We start from the raw sequence: 21,963 nt of genomic DNA, 5'->3' as shown, positions 1-21,963 counted from the left end.
CTTGTCCTCAGTGACTTCTCCTGCATGCTTGGGTTTTTCTTTTCTAATGTCAGATAAAATACCTACTTACTTATTTCTTAACATTAAATACCCACCTACAATGGATCACAGCATAACATATGCTATGCAGACTGAATGGCTAGCATTTGGTTCCTTACACTTTTGAAGTAGTCTTGGATTAAGACATGCAAATTCTTGGTTTAAGTATCACTATCATAAGCAGATACAGTGCCTCATGTTTGTTTTGCTCTTTTTCTTATTTTCCCTTCATGTTCAGCCCTTCACACCTCTTATGCTAAACATTTAATATTTTGCATGACTCAAGTCCTGCCTGTTAGGTCCTGTATTTATGAACTCAGTATCTATGAACTCAAGTTTAAAAGGGACTAAATACAGGAGTAGCCCATTCTTCAAAAATGAATCCTAGAACAGCTAACAGTAACTCATAGTGGGGTCAGTTAACATTCCACTTATCTCAACATACAGAGAGACACTAGAAAGCCCAATGAGCTTTTAACTTATTAAATTATTATTAATAATATAATTAATAATAATAAATTACTAATCTAAGACAGCTTCTAAGTGTTTAGCTGTTTTTCTGACAGGCTACATTGCACACAATTCCTTCAAAAGAGCAGAGTTGTTGCTCCAGATGAAATAGACAAAAATCAATCCGAGTTTTGAGGGAGTGATGAACAACAAGGAGAAACTGGAATAGCCTTTTTTAGAGTCCAGGTAGGAAACCTCTGCAGGACATGAAGTTAGACAAGAATACTGCCAACTGACTCCAGTTTAGGATTCAAGAGGAAAATATTCTCCTCCCAATGCCAGTATTGTACAAAACTATAAAACAGGCCCTACAGAAATACAGGGATTTGGGGAAGAATTTCCTGCCTCCCCAGAACTGCTGCATCCAAGAAGCATCTATTTCTTCCTCTAGGGAAACTGAAATTGTCCTAGTTTCGGTCACTAGTAACTGGAATGGATGATAGATTTCAAGCTTTGAGGATAATCAGAGCACAGCAGATTCTCACATGAACCAGGCAACGAACCTTAAAAGGAAAAACAAATCAATAAAGTAGACAGATCAGGGGTAGTTAAGTGCCTGGCACTCCATGGCTCAGCATGCAGTGCTCATTTTAATCTGAGCACATGGCATTGCATGCTGCTTTGAGACAATCTCAACATGACTCATTACAGGCTGAAAAGCTACACATCACCACTTTACAAGTTCTCAGATTTAAGCCAAGTGAATACAGCCTACGAGGTATTGGCAAGCTGTTAATGAGACTAAACAATGCCTTGTCAGATCCCCCATACATGGGGGCCAGGCCACATGTTCTTTCTCTTCCAAATATGCTTTAACCAACTCACTAATTCAGCCTCTGCAGTTTTACTACACAGTTGCTCACAGAAATGCATCTGCCTTGAGATGTGGTTAGGGAACTCTCATTCCCCCTAAAAAGCCTTTCAAACATATGTAGTTGTTGGACTTTTTAAAAAAGATCTAGATCTGAGCAGAGCGTATTCAGGTTCAGTAAGAAATGGGAGCAGCCGCATGCAAGAAATCACCACTGGCTAATGCAGCCTCCTAAAAGGAGATGAAGGCATACAGTAGCAAATGTGTCTCATTTTCTCTACATCCCTATCACAAAAAAATCACCAAGAGCATCGCGGAGAAATGTTAATACACCTGAAAACTAAAAATGAAGGTATCAAGTTTTAAAAGATTCAGTCAGAAAGGGAATCTTTCCTCTTTCATCCTAACCCCTGATGATCGATCCTCCTATTACATGAGCATGTAATTACGCTGAAGTAACGGAAAGATCCAGATAGTATATCAGGAAGAATCATTTACACTATGAAGGCAGACAAAAATGGAAATGGTCATACTATATTTAATCTAATACTGTACTACTTTTTCCTTTTGATATTAATAGTTTTGTATCTGTAAACTCTCACTGAACTCTCCATCATGCTATCCCCATCTCCTTAGTTAGTCCTGCAGCTGAGAGAATGCCTTTTTTCTCCTTCCTCCACTGCCAGTTTGTGGTCTTCTGAGAAAAGACTGAATGAAGACAGAACGCTAAATACTGCAGGTATTCAGCATGGTAAAAAGTGAGACTGGCGAGTTTTGAGAGCAGCTGTTAGGTACACTGCTATCCTGTAAATAGAGTAAGCACATACGCTAGCAAGACAGACTCCGTACAACGTACAGAAATCACCTGATGTTAGCATAAAAAAGAAGCTGCAGACAAAGTTCACCCACATCATCAGCTTGTTCAACAAACGCAATAGAGAAGGACAGTTGAGGAACACACTCTTAAAATAGCATGCTTTGTCTGCTGGATACAGGAGTTTTTAAGGTACACAATGGCTTTCCAACAAGCAGTAGCTTGGAAGCAATGTGCACGGACTATGCAGAATATGAAATACCGTCATAGCTAGAAATGCCATGTTTAACATAATGCTACGTTATCTGATTCTTAAGCTGAAGAATCAACATCAATACTTCTCTGCACAGTTTTGAAGACAAAAATACTTGGAGCATTGGAAAGCAAAGATTTGTTTCAAAGCGGCATGGCTTTTCACTTTCCTGTAAGGCAAGGTCCTTCACTTTCAACTTCCTTCAGCAACTCAAGAGAAGCTAGACAAAGACTTTTCAGGGAAAGATTTAATTTACACAGCAGGTACCAAATCAAATAGTAAAAAGTATCAAAGAGCCCCCAAAGAAAAAAAATCTGCTTCTAAATGCAACAGTTTGTAAGCTCAGAAAAGAAATTTATCCTCTGGCAACAACACATCTACACAAAATCTTGCAGATCACAGCACTGAAACTCTATGAATTCTGTGAATATCCCAGCAAAGTTGGATGGTGGGAACCGATTCTTCCCTTGCTGTGCTAGCAGAGCTGAAACTGTCACACAACACTGAAGCAACAACTAGGTCTCATTACTGCCATAGAGCACATTCCCACGTAAGGTTTTTTTTAAGGCTCTCCCAGTCAGAAGTGTGTCTGACAGCAGCAGACACCTCCACCAAAAGCAGCCCTCTTTCTCTGCATCTCCCACCTGCCCGCATTAGGTGCAATGTCTTCATTCTACACGAGTACAACGTAACCTTCCCTTACTCCTTTAGCACTGCTGAGCTGAAGGTAGTGACCTATATTCCACTCATACGGCATCAACAGCTCTTTCAGATGACCTGATCTCTGCTGCCAGGGATGCTCGAGAAAGACTCCAGCTCCATTTTCAGATCCCCTTGTAGCTCACTGAGCAGACAGTGTCCTTAGTTAAATGCACAGGAGAGTGTGGAAACAAGCCATGCAGTATTTCACTTCAGTTGACAAGAGTTATTTCAGAACTGCTCCTGTTTAAGACAGGACCCACTTTCTCTATGGTGCTACCTGGTTATTAAGTGACAACACAAACATTTGCTGTAACACGTTTCCAAGAGCTTTAACGTGCAGTTTGCATGCTCAATAGAATTCCCTTCGTCTGAAAAATCCACTGTGGGGGACCATTCCTTCTGCACTGATGAATTTTCCCACAAGATGGTGGTGAGAGAGTAAAAGTAACATAAAAACAAATGGTCACAGACTGAATCCCTTCCATTAATGTACTCAAATAAATGAAAGTAGTTTAAACATGTTTCAGGAGAACTAAAGAATTCTGCCTTGACACGACAAGCAAGACAGAGAAAGAAAAAGCTTTAAACATGCAGCAGTGTTCAGTTCAGAATCCTATTCAGCTGGCATAGATTCTGGACTTAATTTAAGAATGTTTAAGAATGTACAAAATGAGTATTTCACATCTGTGTTTTAACACAGTATTGTAAAGGAAACATATGTTTGTTCTAACATACCAGGGCTTTTGCTTAGTGTTTGAGTAGCTGAAATTGCTATAAGAAACCTGAAGTGATTGCAGCTATTAAGCTAAGATTCAGAGGCTTCAACTGTGATGTTGATTTTAGTAAGTTATTTTCATCTGCCCTTAAGTATACTATTGGGATATTGGGATTTTAAGCAGAGATTCTCTTTCCAGGTGAACCTCTCCCTTCTCAGGTCAGTCTGCTTGAAGGTCCTGAGATTACCAGCTCTGTAGGAATTTATGTGCTGGGAGATAAAGGAAAACACAAACACTTAAGTGCTCAAATACCTTTTCCTCATGTTCTATTTTAAGATGAAGCAGATGAAACAAACCAAGTTCTGATTTCATATGGTATGGGGTATTTGCACCACAAGAGGGCACTAAGCCCACGCTTAAAGCATTGTCACTAAGCCAACTGCTGAACACAGAACTCCGAATGCAAGGAAGTATGCACTGCTTTTACAAACATATATACTCACGACATAGAAGTGTTTGGAGATATTGATGATGGTATAAAGAGAGATTCCTAACATACTCTCAGTGCCTCTACTTCCAGAAGGGTAGCACAAAGATTTCTGTAAAAGCACTACCCTTCTCAAGTAATGAGACAGTAAGTCTAAAGACACTCAAAGCTTAAAGCATGTTACTCTTCATGTTTGGAATAACATTCTATTAATAAGTTTAAGATTTTGAATTTTCATCTTGTCTAAAGAAGATGAAGGGCATGAGCTCTTACATGCATGAATTGACTTGGGTTTGAGATACAAGTGTCTAAAACAGAAACAGAAAAAACAGCATGAGGCAGCAGCGCAGACAGGAACATACTAGCAAACACCCAACAAGTCGGCACCAGTGCAGTACACTTCAAGTCCTGTACCAACAACAAATGTCCCAGCATGCTTAAGGAAATTCCTGTTTTACCTGTATGAAATATCCATGACACATAATGCGACCTAATACCAGAACATAAATTCAGATTTTGATCCTATATTCAATTCCCTGTACCATGCAGCCGACTCCCCCTGACCATTTGCTGCAAGAGCGTACAGCCTAAAGCACAGGCAACCCTACTAGTGTTACTTTCAAAAATCTTGAAGAAGCGCTCATCAAAATAAGTTATTAGACCAGAGACAGCACCTGACATTCCAATTTCTGGGTGATTTTTTTCAGGGGCCAGGTACTGCAAAACAGCTATTCTTCAGTTCCCAAAGGAGATGGAGGACGTAAATACAAATTTTGGAGACTCACCTTCACTTTCCCATAGCCTGTCAAGTTTCCTTTCAAATCTGTTGACGGGAAGAGCAGGGGAAAAATATTTCCCCAAACCATGTGAAAATAAGATTTGTCTATCTGCCTTTCCATTTTCTTAATTCTCATTTTTTATTTAAACCACAAATCATCACCAAGGCTGAATTAGCCAGCATGTTTATTTTACACTCTGTGGAAGGTACACAGAACATTTACACTATTTGTCAGGTTCATGCTTTCAGGTTTTTCTTGCACCCAGACAAAAGTCGACCTAAAGGGTATTAGAGATAAAAATGAAAGAGAGAGAAATATTAAGACAGAAAGAGTCCCATGAAAACACAAAAATATAAATAGAGTAGAATTCTTAAATACTACAATCCTGAGTCAGAAAGAGACCCTCAAAATGTGCTTTCATACCACGTGCTACACTTAACTAAACAGAATTCAGTTCTCTGCAAAACTGCCTTGCTGTAAATCAGTGAAAATGCAGGAGGCCATGAAAAACATTATTATTCTAATGACATAATCCTGGAATATCACCTACACTAGAATAATCCATATTTATACCACGAGGTATATGAGGCCTCTGGCCTGCGTTTAGACAGCCTAATTCTAGGTGCTAAATCAAGGGAGGTTTTTCCACATTTCTCCCCTGGATTATAATTATAAAACAATACAACAAACAAACAAACAGCAACAAAACACAGGAAGTCCTAGTAATACTAAAAATCAAAAGCATTACTCTCATGTATTCACTCGCTAAGGAAAGAGAAGATACCTTAGTGACACTTTGTAAGAAATCTGGATTACCAAACGTATTCAGAAATGTTCTTCAAGATTGCTTGTGAGCAGCATATTAGCTACGTGCAAGGTACCGGAAATATTTAGCGAGATCCAGAGAAACAAAAATCTATCTCCAAAAGGTATTTGTGGAGGGTTTCATTCAAGCAAATACTAAGAGCAACCAAGCATTACACCTCAACTTTCAGAAAGTATTTTAACTGGGAGAGACTGGATTCAAAGCCATTCACCTTCTAGATTTTTGTGAGTTTAAGAGCAGTGAGCAGAGACCCCATATAAATAAAATAATATTGACACAATTCAGTCTATTCCATAAAGACCGAACGCTATAAAATGACATCCAATGGACTGAACACGCTGAAAGGATAAGAAAACTAGAGCTGCTCTTCGCCAGTTTCTTCAGCTTTGAGAAAACAAATCCATCCGACTGTAAAATTTGAAAGGACGTACAAAGGGGCTGCTGAGTAGCTGAGCAGTAGCAGCTGTGCACTTCTCTAAGTATTCAATCCAGCATTCCTCATTTACCAGTAAGAGATATCGGTCAGGCTGTTGAGGTATTACTGACATACTCAGGAAGTAATTTGCACTCACTGGTAGCCCTCTTGATATTTAAGAAGTCATCCTCAAGCACTTCTTAACGGACCATAACTTTTCCATTAAAAGCAGTGCCTCAACCTTGGTCCTAATGGGGAGAACACACTACAAAGCAAAAGGGAGGACCCTTGGAAAGAAACAGCACAGTAAACATGAATTCCAGGTGCACCACTTAAGGCAGATGGATGCTACTTCACTCACAGTCCATCTTTTGGCAACTGCTTACCGCTGCATACAGAAGAGGTGATGTTGTAGAGAAAAGGATAGAACTGCAGGCAGCGGATCATCTTCAGGCTGCTTTCACACTCCAAACACTTGGTAGTCAAATCCAGTGCATGTCTGAAGGCCTGCAGGGCTCCGCTAATGTTGTTCAGAGCCAGATAGGCATTTCCTAGGCTCAAAAAAGTCAGGGGCTACAAAGAGAAAAGCAACACACCTCAGCATAAGTACGTTTAGCAGTTGAAATGGAAACTGACTAGGAAAAACCCCTGCCAGCCCACACCCTCCCCAGTTTGTCTGGAAGGAATTTGTAAAACTTCTTCAACAGGGATTGCCTATTCCTCAAACAGAGAACTAACAGCTTGATGCATTTGTGCTAAACAAAAGCTGTTCTGACATAAGGTTGTGTTCTGGATTCCAACTTTCCACGATGGAAAAACAGCTGTTAAATACACACTGAGATGAAGCATTAAATACGTATTTCTAAACCATCATAAACGTAATGCTCTCTGCACAGAACAGCAAAGACTGAACCGAAACATTTAAAGATATCTTAGAACAACTAGAAATCAGCAAAAGCATAGAAATATTACTACAACTCTAGAAGGACAGGTGCATTTCATTTGTCAACAATATTCAGCACTTACTTGAGCAGAACTGGCCTCCTGAAAACACCAATTTCACACTAGCTTAGGGATGGGCATTTATTTTCAATTCTTTATAAAACTTCATATTTCTGCCCTCTGCTTTTGGCTAGTATCTGCATAACATCTATTTGCAAAGTACAGATTACAAACACCCTTTTCACTGGATAGAATTTAATTGGTGAATATAGGCACACAGTGAAGCATTACTCTATTTGTTGACTGAAAACAATCTTTCACTTACACACAAAAAATACAATAGTTAATATAACGCTAGAATAATGACTATAATATTGTAGCAGAGTAGTCATTTTTTCCCTTCTGAAGTAATTTTACATTCATTATCTGAAAATCTGGAGACTGACCAACAGCTTCAGATTTTCCACACTCAGCTTCTATCATTAAGCATTATTCAGAAAAACACGCAACTTGAGCAACTGCATTCCAATTTTTTTTTCCAAGCTTTTGCTCACAGAGCACATGCTTGACATCTGTAATTCATTTTGATTCATATCTACTTTCCATTATATTCCAGGAAGTTTCATTTAAGCGCAGATTTTCCTGCCGATTTTTTTTTGAAACAATAGTTACTATGAGACTGTGAGTGACTGAAAAAGTAAGAGCAGGCATTAGTGCAGTAGGCAGGACTCATCAACATTTCTGAGGAAAGCCCTAACCCATGCAGTGTGGTCCATAGTTAACTTTCAGTGTTGTGCTTTCAAGTGTTCTTCCCAAGGCACATCACATCCGTTTTTTATATACCTCCTTTTAGCGCTCCTACCTGCAACCCACACTGGCCAGATCCCTTTCCAACAACTGCAAAATTGTTTCTGGGTGTTACATTAGAAAGGCTTATGCCACTTTTTGCCTTAAGTGCTAGGTGGTGCCTGGTAAACTGGTGAGTTTAAGCCCTCTGTTCATCTCAGTGCAGAAGGACAAGCATGGGAAATATTTGCTTTGGCTTGTTACAGAAGTATTGCAAATTTAAGACCGAATCACTTGCCAGAGAAAAGGTGCTGTGTCACAGATACGTACACAACAATCTAAGTTCAAGTCCCACCTCATTTTTCTTCTTCTTCTTCTCCTTTCCTTTTCATAATTGTTCTGACCAGTTTCATAGTTTAAACAGTTTACATGGTGACTTTCTGTTAGACAGGTGACCATCTGCAAAGTGCTTATAATGCTACTATTCAGAAATGCAAAAACTTTTCAATCTATGACTGGAAGTAAAGGCAAAACAACTCGAACACAGGTTTATACCCAGCTATGTACATTAAATCTAGGGACAAATAAAACAGTATATAATAAAACCCACAAAAACAAGTGCCAGAGAAAGATGTCTACACAGTCAAAGACCTTCATGATACATCTGCTGCTTTAAGGGTTGTTTTTTTTTTTTTTTTTTTAAAATCAAGATAGAACAACAGCACTATGATCTCTTTTTTAGATGACAGTGCTCCCAAAACATCATGATTGGATTCCTTTGAGACACTGGTGACACAGGTTTTTGGAAGCAAAAATGTGTCATCTATTTGAGAAGCTCTTACGTTCCAGATGTGTACGTTCTCAGTAACCAGCACCACCCGGTTAGAACAAGAATGCAAATGAAAATTAACATTCCTTCCAAACCACAAGCTGGAAGCCAAACTGCATACCTCAGGTAAGTAAGTACAGTTACATAACACATATTTAGAAACTAACCAAGGAATGGAAAGGCACCCACTGCTGATCCAACACAAAAAACATCATCTTACCTCAGAGGCATTGATGGCCAAAGCCTGCAGCAAAAGCCTGCTGGCATCCAAATGAAGACCATAATGAATCAAGAGGTTAGCAAGATTGACCAGGGGGATGTCCTGATACTCATGTGGAGCCAAATTAAATGCTTTTTGCAAACAGGTGATAGCAAAGGTGCTATTTCCAACTGCACGCCAGTACAATCCAGCTTCATTCAGCACAAGCCATAGAGGATCTTGAGGCTACAGGAGAATTAGGGAACAGGATGAAAATACCCACAAAGAGGTGTCTCGGGGAGACAGAAGTGCCTGCTCCCTGGTAAATACAAAGAAATCTCACCCTTGCATACTGTCTAACGAGGTACACATTACACTTTGCTTTGCTCACAGCTTGAGTTTTATCAGGGCAGAGAAGATGGAGCAAACTGATGCAACTTACACTCTGCACTGTAATTCAGTAGGAGCTGCTGCTCACACACTTTATTTGTATGACTATCTTACAACACGACCACAAAATCCCTTAAAACACGCAACTGATAATGGTTAGTTTGCTTCAAGAACATTTGTGAAACACTTTGGAGTCTTAAAATAACATCAGTGTGGGTCTGTGTAAAGATGTTACCAATCTGAAGGTCAGGCACTTCCCAAACACTAGGTAGATGTGCTTCCAGGTACTATATCCTACATCAAGATGTTTTATTTAAGATTTCAGAATTGCCTTTTCTTAAATTTAGTTATCTCTCCATGTTTTATGAATAGATGTCAAAATGACATGCATGAGATGCTGTTTAAAGATAAAAAGCAAGTGACAAGTGAAGGCATGTGGAATAACAGAGAAAGCGTCAAATACACCTTGAACTCCTCCTCCTCTTTGACCTACAACAGAGGAAACAAACACTCATGCTAGAGGAAAAATAGCAAAATTTTAAAATCCTGACAAGTAGGCAGAGCTAAATAAAACATCTTCTTTCAGATGGAGCAGATATAATGCTTTAGAAACATTAATGTTCCATTGTTTTTTAAAATATTTTCAGCATAAACCAGTTATATGTGTTGAAAAAGTTAACTGATATAAAGATATTCTTCAAAATTTTACAGACACCTCATACTTGAAGGGCTTTTCCTATGGTTCAAGATGCATGGGAAGATACCAGTAGGATACGCTACTTTTTCTCAGGAGTTCCTTACATAATAGTCTGTAATTGTAAGATTTGCCAACGTCTCTATTTTGCAATGCACATACATAACATTACTCGTATGTTATTCATGTCAAACTCCTCACTGAACTACTTTCCATACACAGGTCTTAATGTCCTCTGACTAAATCCCAAGCAAATTACTAGCATTTTGTCTTTCTCAGTACAAAGATGCCAGCTGTGGCAGTCCTTCTCTAGAAAGTTTATCATTAACAGAATAGGCATGGCATAGCACAGTCCCTGCATCAGCATGAAAATGATCAAGTTCCGACTTCTAGCACGAAGGCAACCAAATACTACATTTAGAAACAAAACACCTATGCACTGCAACAGTTAGAGACATTAGACATATATAGGATTGTTCTGAACACCATAACAACAGAAATCAACTCCTACAGCTAATTTTTCTTCTTCTTCTGGGTAAGACAGATGCACATAGTAAATGCTACTGATTTTAGACTCAAAACAATACATATGTACACTGCCTTTACACAATTTATAGAAGATAGTTAATTCGAGAGATATCAGCTTGACATGTCAAAAAGAGCCAACCTCTATCTCAATGCTTCCTGTCAGCTGAATTGTGATGACTCTCAAAGGCCCCACGCAAGATGGAGGTGGCATTCTGCAGGGTGTTACACAGATGTACATGTTCTGCCCCAGAGTGCTAATTATCCTGACAGAAGATTGACAGTGGGTTGGTTGCCTCTGGAGTATGGGGTTGGGGGACTAGTGAGGAGGAGGAGGAAGAGCAAAAAGCAGACATGCTGGGAGAGGTGGAAGAGGGAGTAGGTGCAAGCTGTTTTGTTCATCTAAACAAATGTCTGTCAGGATTAGCTAATAGATTGATGCTCTGTGTCCTCCAGTCACAAAAAGAACAAGTAACCACAGGGTTGTGTGGTATATACTGAGCTAAAGGAAACAGCTGCTTTCTCTACATGTTCGGGCTTCTCTTATAAACCTGAATTTCCAAGTTAGTTTCACCTCACAGGCACAGCAAATCTTTACTTCTAAAACAAATTTGACCATTTTGTAAGTGTAGAAAGAAGCTTCAAATAAGAATTCTTCATTTATCTTGTGCTACAAATTTTGACTTACCTTTTTCATGGCATGATCGAGAAATGCTTCCATCTTCTCCTGTGTAATAGCTTGATTGCTGATTCGAGAATGCAAGATCTGGACAGAGTGATCTTATTTTTAAAAGTGAAATTTTACAGACTACAGCTACATTGGTCATTTAAGTATTCCCTTTAGTTTAATAAATAATTTCTAAGCCAATCATTATATATTCACATCACTTAAGCAGCCAACCTACAATAAACAATATGAAGAAGTAATCTCACCTTAAAGTAACAAACTTGGAAGAATATAAGAGATACTGGAAATCCCAAGAAGATGAACCTTGTCAAGTAACTCTTACAAGTTTCAAAATAAAGTAGTAATTTTAAATAAATTAATTTCTTATTTTGTTTTCTTTTGGTCAGCACTTAAGAGGTCAGACAATCGTCTTATGCTGAGTGACAAGCTCTCCCTTCCTCCAGCACTATTAGAAAGCACTTGATTCCACATTTCCAAAAAAGGGAAGCAAGTGAGTCATCTTTTAAATATCAGAAATGGTTGGTATCCTGAACAAGGCTTCTAAGGCAAAAAAAAAAAGGAAAAATTTAAAACAGACGAGAAGCAGTGAGATGTGTCTCTTACGTGTCTTGCTTGATCATCTGGCATCTTCAATTTCAAATCTAGATTACTGTCTAGTTCTTTGACGAGTAAGTAGAGAGATTCATTGTTACGAGCATCAGTAATGGAAGAACAGTCTGGTGCTTGGGTGTCTTCGTGCCCAGCAGCTTCTCTTGGGATATTTAGCATTGACTGGACTCTAGCAATAAGGAGAACCAAGACGAATCAATAGCTTCCCTACCACCACTGTAATGCTAAGTGAACAGAATATTATGAAATTATCATGACCTCCAGAAGTAGCTATTGCAGTACAGACACTTTTATTTTACCCTATTTAGTAGTAAGCACTGTTGGCTATTCCACTACTAAGATGTTTTTCTACCTCTGTCCCAAAGGAATAATCCACGTTCATACCTGCACTTAAATCCTCATTCTTTTAGTAATACTGTAGATGCTTCATGCATTCTCCTTATACTAAAAAAGTCAAGAAACAACCACCATGAAATTGGGTCTGTTACAGTTAAAGAAATAACGACAGTAAAGGAAAAATCACTCCTTCACTGGGATGGCCAGAGGAAGAGATCTGAATACACTTGTGCTGTTGAAGATGAATTGCGTCCACCCCATCCACAAAGAAAATGCTCGTTAAAACATCAAGTATCAAAAATTATGAATATGAAAATAAATAAGAAATATTTAAAAATAAAGTTAACACTTGCCTGAATCCCCTATTTTCTGGGGGCAGGAAATATGTAGGCAGCTCTTCTGGATCGGGAATTTTGGGGAATGATTTCATGCACTCTGAACGCCGAGGCCAAAGAAGATGCTGTTTATCCTAAGGGTAAAAGGAGTTTTTTGTTTAAATTACTTTCTCAACATTTTTAATATTTCAGTGAACAAGCTAATAAGAACACAAGGAATAATCTGGAGGAACAAAAGAGTAGACACCTTTAAAACTATTATTTTCCAAAATTTTCCAGAACAGCGGCTCAGTTTTCTAGCTGTACTGCTTTACTTGCAGCAGACTTCTTCTACGGCAGCTGAGATGAACAAACCTGTCTGTGCTGTAGCAGAGTTTCAAATACTGGAAACTGGTCCACAGAAACTACAGAGATGTTCAGTATGTTAAAGAAGTGCTAAGAAGTTTCACACAAACAAGGACAAAATGCACACTTTTATAACTCCTCTTTGAAGGAGTAAAAGAGCAAAACCTATTCCATTCACTCACTCTATTGGATTCTACACTCCACACTGAAACGACGGAATGAGCAACAGGGGAAGACTGCAAGGATTGGCTGTGGCCACTTTGGTTTGCATGAAGATCGAAATTCAGAGATGTCATACTTGAAGTCGAAGAGTCTTCACCAAACTAGAAACAAAACAGAATTCCGTAAGGAAGAGAGACGTTATATTAGTGGCCGAATGTCTACTCCACTATTTATGTAGTTAAACTTCACTAATGAGCTGAAATTTGGGTAGCATAAGAAGATAGAAATTTAAACTTTGTGATCCACTCACACCGTAGAAAAACACTTCCACTGTACAAAAGTCCACAATGAAAATGTAACTGCAAATGAGCAAAAAATGCTAAAAGATATCAAGCAAACATTTCTAACAGATCATAAACAAAATCTACATGTCTACACCATGTATCTTGATAATTCAAGTTGGAGTTACTAAGTCTCATGGCTTGCAAAACCCATCTCGATAATCTAAGTAGGAAGAACACCCAAGAAGAAAACAACATAACTAAAAAATAAATACTTCTGTTTTCTTAAACCAGACAACAGGAAACTCCACAATACATTCCACATTGCAAAATAAATTAAACAACAATCTTTATGTGTAGCTCTAACACATCAGTGGGGCCCCTTTGCTGGTTTTTGTTCTGGGTTTTCAGTGTTAGTGCACACCCTGCTTCCAAAGCTTCCCTATATTCCTGTATCAGATTTCCTTGGCAAACTGTCTAGTTGAAGATATACAAATAGCCAACACTCAAATCAAGCTAACGCTTTATTTTAGGGCTACAAAAGCACTCACTAAACCGATCACAAAGGAGCTCTGCTCTTGTATTTGTTAATTGTGTATTGCAGTTTTTTTGCTCCTTCTGGTAGGGACAAAATATTAAATTGGAAGGAGTAGGCAAATGTTACATAGCTTGAGTCTCACAACAGCATAATAAGCAAAGGAAATTACAATCCACTTTAAGGCTGTAGAGATAATTGATAAATGAAATATTAAACACACTTCTGAGCTAACTATTGGAATATTGTTTCCACTAAGGAGTAGTTCTCATTCCATGCCCCACATGCACATTTGATAAGAAAACAAAATCCTTAGGAATCTTTGCCTCTTTCCTGTCCTCTTTGAAGGAAAGTTAAACATGCTGTACTCCTCCAAGCACGCCTGAATGTAGCATATTTAAATGAGAGAAAGCTGTAATTCCTTAAACGAGGAATCTTTGTCCTTCCCTGAAAGAACCAGTTAGGTGTCCTACACAGGTTAAAAATGCAAAAGAAACTATAGAAATGGCTCAAATCTCTCTCAGAAATGAAGACTTTAGAAAAAATAATAAATTTAAACTAAATAACTATAATCACTTCTTTTTTAAAAGTAAAACAAAGCCTTGCTTAATAAGAACTCTACCATTTCTATAATCTCAGCTTGTACTACTAGCAAACATGCATTAAATACTTCAAACTCCCAAAAGGGGACTAAGCCACTTCTCACTATAATTAAGAAACCCCAAAGGCACTTCCTCCTTTGACTAGCCTCAAAAAACCCCAAATCCAACCAACCCCAAAACTCCAAAACCTCCACTATTTTGCTAGGGGGGAAAATGGGACACAACTTAAAACAGTGGTATCAATTCACAGACAAACCTGAACATATTCCACATTTTCAAAAATGTCTCCACGGTGATAGCGAACAGGCTGGTCCCACTGGCAGTGCAAGCTGTGTTGCTGGTTGCTCAGTCTACAAATCTGATGGTTGCCTGCATAGCACAAAACATGTTATTCTACAATCTAAGTGAAGTTATTGAGGAGATGAGAAGTGTACAGTCAAAAGAAATCCCACTCCCTCCCAAACAATTTTTTTTAAATATTTTAAATCCACTCATTAGAAATTTCATCTTTTAAAGACTCAAAAAACACCTATTTTAAGAACATGCCATAATCACTAGTTTTAATACGCAAAACAGAACAGTCACACAGGGTCACCAAAATATTCAAAGAAGTTACATCCTGACATTAACATCAGGGGAGCTATAAAAAAGGAGGGGACAGACTCTTCAACAGAGTCTGTTGTGATAAGACAAGGGGAAATGGTTTCAAACTAAAAGAGGGGAGTGATTTAGATCAGATATAAAGAAGAAGTTTTTTTTACACTAAGGGTGGTGAGGCACTGGCACAGGTTGCCCAGAGAGGTGGTAGAAGCTCCATCCCCGGAGACACGCAAGGCCAGGCTGGACAGGACTCTATGCAAGCTCATCTAGCTGTAGGTGCCCCTCCAGGGGACTTGGACTAGATGGCCTTTGAAGGTCCCTTCCAATTCAAACGATTCTATAATTAATCTGAATACATGTAATTCTTCATTACTATAATAAGCACGAATTCTGAAAAGCTGTACCTAATTGAGCTTCTTTTGCCATTTGGGTCTCATGAATTATGTTCCTCAAGATTTGTTCCTCCTGGATGAGCTTGTATTTGTCTAAAACGTCTTGCTGCCTAAGGTAATGGTCGTGCTGCTTCTGATATTCCTTCAATTCATTTAAGGTTCGCTGAAGTGATCTTGAAAATTGGACAGCAGAAAAGATTTACTTGGAATGCTTTTTAAAATAACAGCTTTTTCCATAATACGGTATATTTTCAGCCTTGTTCTGGGTTGCTTAAAGTAATAACTTTATCATGCAGCCTAAGAAATTTAAAAAGTAAATAACTATTATTCTACTTGAAACGTAAAGAATTTCTGCAGTAGAACAATAAATTGAGACTGCATGCATTTCCACTAGCGCGGTGTTTTAGTTACCTATGCTGAGCTTCCAGTTTTTGCTCTAATTTTTGCTGACATAGTACAGCATGCTTCCTTTTCACAGCTTGCTCAAACCCTGGCTTGGCCTGTAGAGCATGATCATAACACAGGACCGAGTGGTTGTACTCTCCGAGCATCTAAAGAATGATGGAGAAACAAAGAGAGAATGAGCTATTACTCTGAAATATTTAATCAATTTTTTCAATTGTTAAATAAGTCATCAACTCAAAATTTAATCTGCAGTAACGAGTGGCCCGTCTGCAGAAAGTGAAGCCACTGTATCTGTTAAAGTGAAGCTGTAAGAAAATTTTCCTTGAATTTAAGTGCAAATAAAAACTTCTGGCAAAGACAGATTTCTGGATGGAAATACTTAAACAGAAACACAAACATCAAGCATGTAATGTGTGTGGAACACAAGATGCACCGTAAAAGACTAAAGCATTACAAGTCAAGCCAGAAATATTAAATATTGTTTTCCTACAGGTGTTGAAAAGTAAAGATAATATTTACTGCGTATATATTTCCCAAAGTGTAATAGCTGGTAAAGAAGTCACTGTAATCCAGAGCTGCGTGGACCACAATAGCTGCATCCGCAGAGAAGTGAGCTCGGTGCAGAATATTTGCCAAATTTACCAATGCAATATCTTTATTTTGCCTAATTAAAAAAAATAAATAAGAAAAAAAGAAAAAAACATTAAAAGAAGGTCAGACTTTGTAAGAATTGTGCAAAAGGACACACTCATTCTTCAGTTACATACTAAATACGGATTTTGAAAAAAAAATAAAAATCAAGTGTCTAAATCATACGTATACCTAAGAACAAGTAATGGTTTATTTCTTAGGATTCGGTCTTAAAAATCTGCTTAGTAATTAGGATAACTAGAAAAGCAATCTGAAAAAAAAGCATCTTCACCAGCAATTCTCACCTTGAAGAAAAATGAAGGGCACGCATGGCACATTCTACTACTTGGTATGGTTCATTCTTTATTCGCCAGTAAAAAGAAGCCATATTATAAAGTACCCAGGAAGAAGAGTTCTGCAGTAAAGAGAAACACATGAACTGTACTACCAACTAAGATGAACTAAAAGGTTATTCATGGCTTTAATTACTATGGGATGGAAAACCGAGCATTAATCTGCTCTAAGTTGTCCTCTTCCTCTGGAAAGCTGGCACTTGGCAACACCTGTGAACATTCAGGAAGAATGAATTGGCACATAGATGTATGAAAGAAACAGAACTCCTGCCTTTCATACCGATGAAAATTCAAAATGAAACAAGCAGGGACAGAAGTTTAAGCATCAGCAGCTACACTCTGAGTTGAAACAGAGTTCCCAGAGTCTTGCAGGAATGCATTTTAAAAAAAGCACGTGTGATCTTTAAGTACCTGCATTTTTGTTTAAAAGCTCTTATACCTCAACAGAGCAATGAATTTGGCTCACTAGGCCAGAAAAGTAGAAGAGTCATTAAAGATGACAGTATCTGTTTACTGGCTTTGCTAATGCTTTCTCCTGCCTCTGCTTACCTTGCAGAAAATGTTTTTACTCTACCTTTTGTCACTGAAATATAAAACCAGAATATATGTGAAAGGCTAGTACTGGATCTGACCACGTGTACCAGGCATATCTAATCTTCTGAGGACTTTCCAGTACTCTTTTTCAACATACCGTAAGTTTACAGCTTCATACCTTCATTAGCCCGTCATAAATACGGTGACCTATTTCCTCTATACTTCTTCCCAGCCTCCGTGATAAGTATGTGAAGATTGGATCTTCTTTAGGTAACAAGGGTGCAGAAAGATTAACTCTTTCTTGAACACCCTAAAAGAGAAATTGAAGATAGGTATTTAGTTTCTCTAAAACTGGAGAAATATGCATGAGAACAGGACTTCCAGGAAAATTTCCAGTTCTACTGTTTTACATTCCTATCATCCTTTCATATCAAGATCTCTGTGACTTCACTGGATAATGTCACCTTTGCCAGACGAATAATATATATTATTATTGATAGGAAAACACTCGAGCAGTCATTAATATCAGTTCTTCCAAAAGCAGCCTTTGCTTGATGAATGCTATAGGATAAGCATTAACTTCTGAAAGCTTTGTATTACTTGGTAGCTATCGATTTCACTAGTCACCACGGAAGCACTTAACTCATGTTTGTCAGGTTACACGCTATAGAATTGCCCTCTTTTCTCCTCTTTCTTGTTTTCTGAATAGAAAAGTCCAGACCCAGGAACAGAACCAGACCCAGGAACAGAACTTCAAAACTTCCATTTCTGTTTTCTTCATAAGAAAATACTTACTTGTAGATGAAAAATTATTTTTGAGACTAGTAATAAAATAAATATGAGTGCTAAAGCTAGGTCTGCATTAGAAAATCTGCTCATACAACTTCGTTGACCAAAGCAACTTTTGCATCACGCTTCAGCTGCGATCATTCTAAAGCAGATGAACTTTGTATTAGCAAAGTGCAATTATCTCATCCTCTGGGTTAGAGCTTGGCATTCAGTTATCAAAGAGATAGACAACTACGTTATGAAATGTTGACAATCATGCAAACAATTTTCTGACCCTGAATCTTCATACAGATTAATGACCCTGCTCAGCACTCTCCAATTTGCAACTGAAGCAATCCAGAAGATAGAGACATTTAAACATACACACAAAAAAACCTGCCATTTTACTGATGAAACATGTTATGGAAACAAAATCCTAAAAAAATTCTCTAAAATAAGACAAGTAGAAACAAGAGACAAATGTGTATCTGACAGAAGCATTCTCCTATAATCAGGTACTTCAATCACAGTAAAACCCTGTCTTCAAAAAGCTGTGTTACCTTTCAACCTGGACTCACAGCTGCCCCTAGGACTTTACTGTTTCTCTTCCAGATAGGGGAAGAAACAAAATAGCACATTTCCATTTGCTTGCTTACCCGTAAGTGCTGAAAAGCATGAATGCTGTATGGAAGATCGAGAACTTTTGTACAATCTGGCTGCTGCAGGTCTGGAGGCACTGGAGACTTTGTGTCTATATAGTCCTCAGGCCTGAGGACAGAACAGAACAGAACACAGTGGACTGCAGATCAAGATACTGTTACAGCCAAGAGATACAATGTTTTAGTTGTCAGACACAGTATTCTGATTTCACCTACTGTTACAAAAACCCTGTGTTTCCACACATTTCAGTTTTCAGGATGCCAACACAACAGGATAAATAAATAAATTGCTATCTGCTTTAGAGAAGATACCAACATTTGGACAGTCTCCAAAATGCATCACGATCAACCTAGCATATCACTGGCACAATTAAGGAGCGCTGGTGGTATGTTTCATGATTTATATGCCAGGCAAATGACCACGCACGCAGACTCAAGTGAACGAGCCCTGCACCCCCTTCTCCCTCGCAAACCAAACTTCACAATCAAACAAGAACAAACAGGTAGTTACAGGCCCAGATGAACATCTGAGGACAAAATTCACCTTCTCCCACCTTGTGTTCAAAAAAACCAGAAGTACAAAATCAAAACAGCCAGCTCCAAAGAAAAATTACTAACAAAGCTGCATGCCAGACTGTCCACACAGCCTTTATTTACTAAAGGCACAGGATAAAATTTGACTGTCAGCTTCAACATCTTGGTCTTCCGTACAAATTTAAGCCAGCTTCCACTACAAGAAGCACATCGAGCTCAAAAAATCCTAGACGCCCAAGCAAATGTAATCTCCTTTTGCATGATGCGCTTCAGTTTAATTCACATCTGCTCATATCACTACAGAGTTACATTGACTGGGAGCCTGGGAAAAAAAATGAGAAGTCTCAGGTAATGGCTATCACCATTTGAGTTTGAGGGAGACAGTAGCTCCCTTTTGTAACTAGGAGTAGATGTTTCAATGTTATTCCACATTAACATAATAAAACGACTGTTATCTGAAGAACAGTCACATGACAGTATTTTTCTTTTTAATTGCAGAAAGAGATTTTTTTTTTCCATTCAGTAAAGATCTTAAAATACAAAACACCTTATTACCGGATATCTTTGCTCTCTAAGGTGATATACGTGCCATCGTACAGATCTAGGTCTCCCAAGGGCACCTTTGCTTTAATGCAGTCCGGGTCCTCTTTATTATGCCTTTGTTCCAGCCCTGTGTCTCTGTCCTCATTTTCCTCTATATGAATCTTTTGAGCAACTAACTGTTTCTGTAGGAAATAGAAAAAGGAGAACAGAAAAATGTGTATTGACAAAAGCAAACTGTATAGCAGCAAAGAGGTGAACAATCCAGCTTATTCCTTAAAACAAAATCAAGTTGAAGGACATGTAAAAAGTTCCAGTTTAGATAGAAAATGAGTACTTTCAAGAGAGACAGTACAACTTAAAGAGGCCTTTATTTTTCCTGCTGTACCTAGAAAGAGGGCTCATAGAATTTCAAATCCACTGTTGCCCATTCAGAAAACGAAGCAGTAGTTAATGATACATCAGTTTCTTCCTATTTGAACCCTTTTCTTACACTTCAAAACCTCACAAAATTAGTATCAGAGACTGCAAACAAAATGAACTCTTAACCATTCAGCATGTAAAGTATAACTGAGGCAGCAGGCCAAAAAGAACAGCAGAGAATAATTTTTGTAGATCAGCGATTGGTGTGCCTTTGGGGCTACCCTTCAACCTAGAAAGCCTATTCCTATGAGTAGTGGAAGGATTAATGATCTGCCCAGGACATTACACTGTATTTAATTCTAACCTAGATCTGCAAACTGAAAATCCATTAAATATCAGAAGGATTTGCATGTGTTATATGTAAAGAAATTTTGCATTTTTAATTAAAGCCATATATATTTGCAAACACACTATCATGCAATAATCAACAAATGTACAGTAATGGCATCTTGTACAAAATCTTAAATCATTTTTGCTGGCAGTTATTTCACAGAATCATAGGGGCTGGAAGGGACCTCTAGAGATCATCGAGTTCAACTCCCTGCCACAGCAGGCTCCCTAGAGGGATGTAGGTATGCACAGGCAGACATCCAGGCGGGTCTTGAACGTCTCCAGAGAAGGAGACTCCACAACCTCTCTGGGCAGCCTGTTCCAGTGCTCCGCCACCCTCACTGTGAAGAAGTTCTTATGTGTATTTGTGCAGAACTTCCTATGCTTCAGTTTGTGGCCATTTCCCCTTGTCCTATCACCATGCATTGCTGACAAGAGTCTGGCCTCATCCCTTTGCCTCCTGTACCTTAGATATTTGGTGACACTGATCAGATCCCCTCTGAGTCCTTTCTCAATGCTGAACAGACTCAGGTTGCTCAGCCTTTTCTCATAAGAGAAGTGTTCCAGGCCCTTTATCATCTTTGTGGCCCTCCATCGGACTTTCTCCAGGAGATCCCTGTCTTTTTTGTACCGGGGAGCCCAGAACTGGATACAGTACTCCAGGTGAGGCCTGACCAGGGCAGAGTAGAGGGGATGATCACCTCCCTTGACCTGCTGGCCATGCTCTTTTTAATGCACACCAGGATGCTATTGGCCTTCTTAGCCAGAAGGGCACACTGCTGGCTCATGCCAACCTGTCACCCACTAGGACCCCCAGGTGCCTCTCTGCAGAGCTCCTCTCCAGCAGGTCATCCCCAACCTGTACTGGTGCATGCAGCTGTCTCTCCCTAGGTGCAAGACTCTACACTTGCTCTTGTTAAACCTCATCTGGTTCCTCTATGTCCAACTCTCCAGCCTGTCCAGGTCTCACTGAATGGCAGCACAGCCTTCCGGTGCATCAGCCACCCCTCCCAGCTTTGTATCATTGGCATACTTGCTGAGGGTGGACACTATCCCCTCCATCAAGGTCATCAATGAAGATGCTGAACAAGAACAGACAGAGCATCGACCCCTGAGGAACACCGCTAAATACAGGCCTCCAACTGGACTCTGTGCTGCTGATTACAACCCTCTGAGCTCTGCCAG

General features: G+C 38.9%; 1 protein-coding gene across 2 annotated transcripts in view; it reads right to left on the bottom strand.

Moving 5' to 3' along the window:
* Positions 1-21,963, bottom strand: part of TTC17 (tetratricopeptide repeat domain 17) — a 56,328-nt gene that overhangs the window by 20,305 nt on the left and 14,060 nt on the right. The window contains exons 3-16 of one of the 2 annotated variants that reach the window (XM_021401346.1): positions 20,041-20,210; positions 18,949-19,060; positions 17,703-17,834; positions 16,943-17,052; positions 16,527-16,671; positions 16,014-16,153; positions 15,615-15,775; positions 14,867-14,979; positions 13,213-13,353; positions 12,704-12,819; positions 12,009-12,183; positions 11,406-11,483; positions 9,130-9,354; positions 6,739-6,925 (exon numbers count right to left, since the gene is read on the bottom strand). In XM_021401346.1, the coding sequence (XP_021257021.1) occupies positions 6,739-6,925; positions 9,130-9,354; positions 11,406-11,483; positions 12,009-12,183; positions 12,704-12,819; positions 13,213-13,353; positions 14,867-14,979; positions 15,615-15,775; positions 16,014-16,153; positions 16,527-16,671; positions 16,943-17,052; positions 17,703-17,834; positions 18,949-19,060; positions 20,041-20,210 (2,005 nt within the window). The remainder of the gene's footprint in view (positions 1-6,738; positions 6,926-9,129; positions 9,355-11,405; positions 11,484-12,008; positions 12,184-12,703; positions 12,820-13,212; positions 13,354-14,866; positions 14,980-15,614; positions 15,776-16,013; positions 16,154-16,526; positions 16,672-16,942; positions 17,053-17,702; positions 17,835-18,948; positions 19,061-20,040; positions 20,211-21,963) is intronic. The other variant, XM_021401347.1, reaches the window with a different exon arrangement.

This window comes from Numida meleagris, chromosome 6 (genome assembly GCF_002078875.1).
Source record: "Numida meleagris isolate 19003 breed g44 Domestic line chromosome 6, NumMel1.0, whole genome shotgun sequence".
NCBI classification, from domain to species: domain Eukaryota; kingdom Metazoa; phylum Chordata; class Aves; order Galliformes; family Numididae; genus Numida; species Numida meleagris.
The sequence above is the reverse complement of the archived record's forward strand: the minus strand, read 5'-3'. Positions and strand labels throughout refer to the sequence as shown.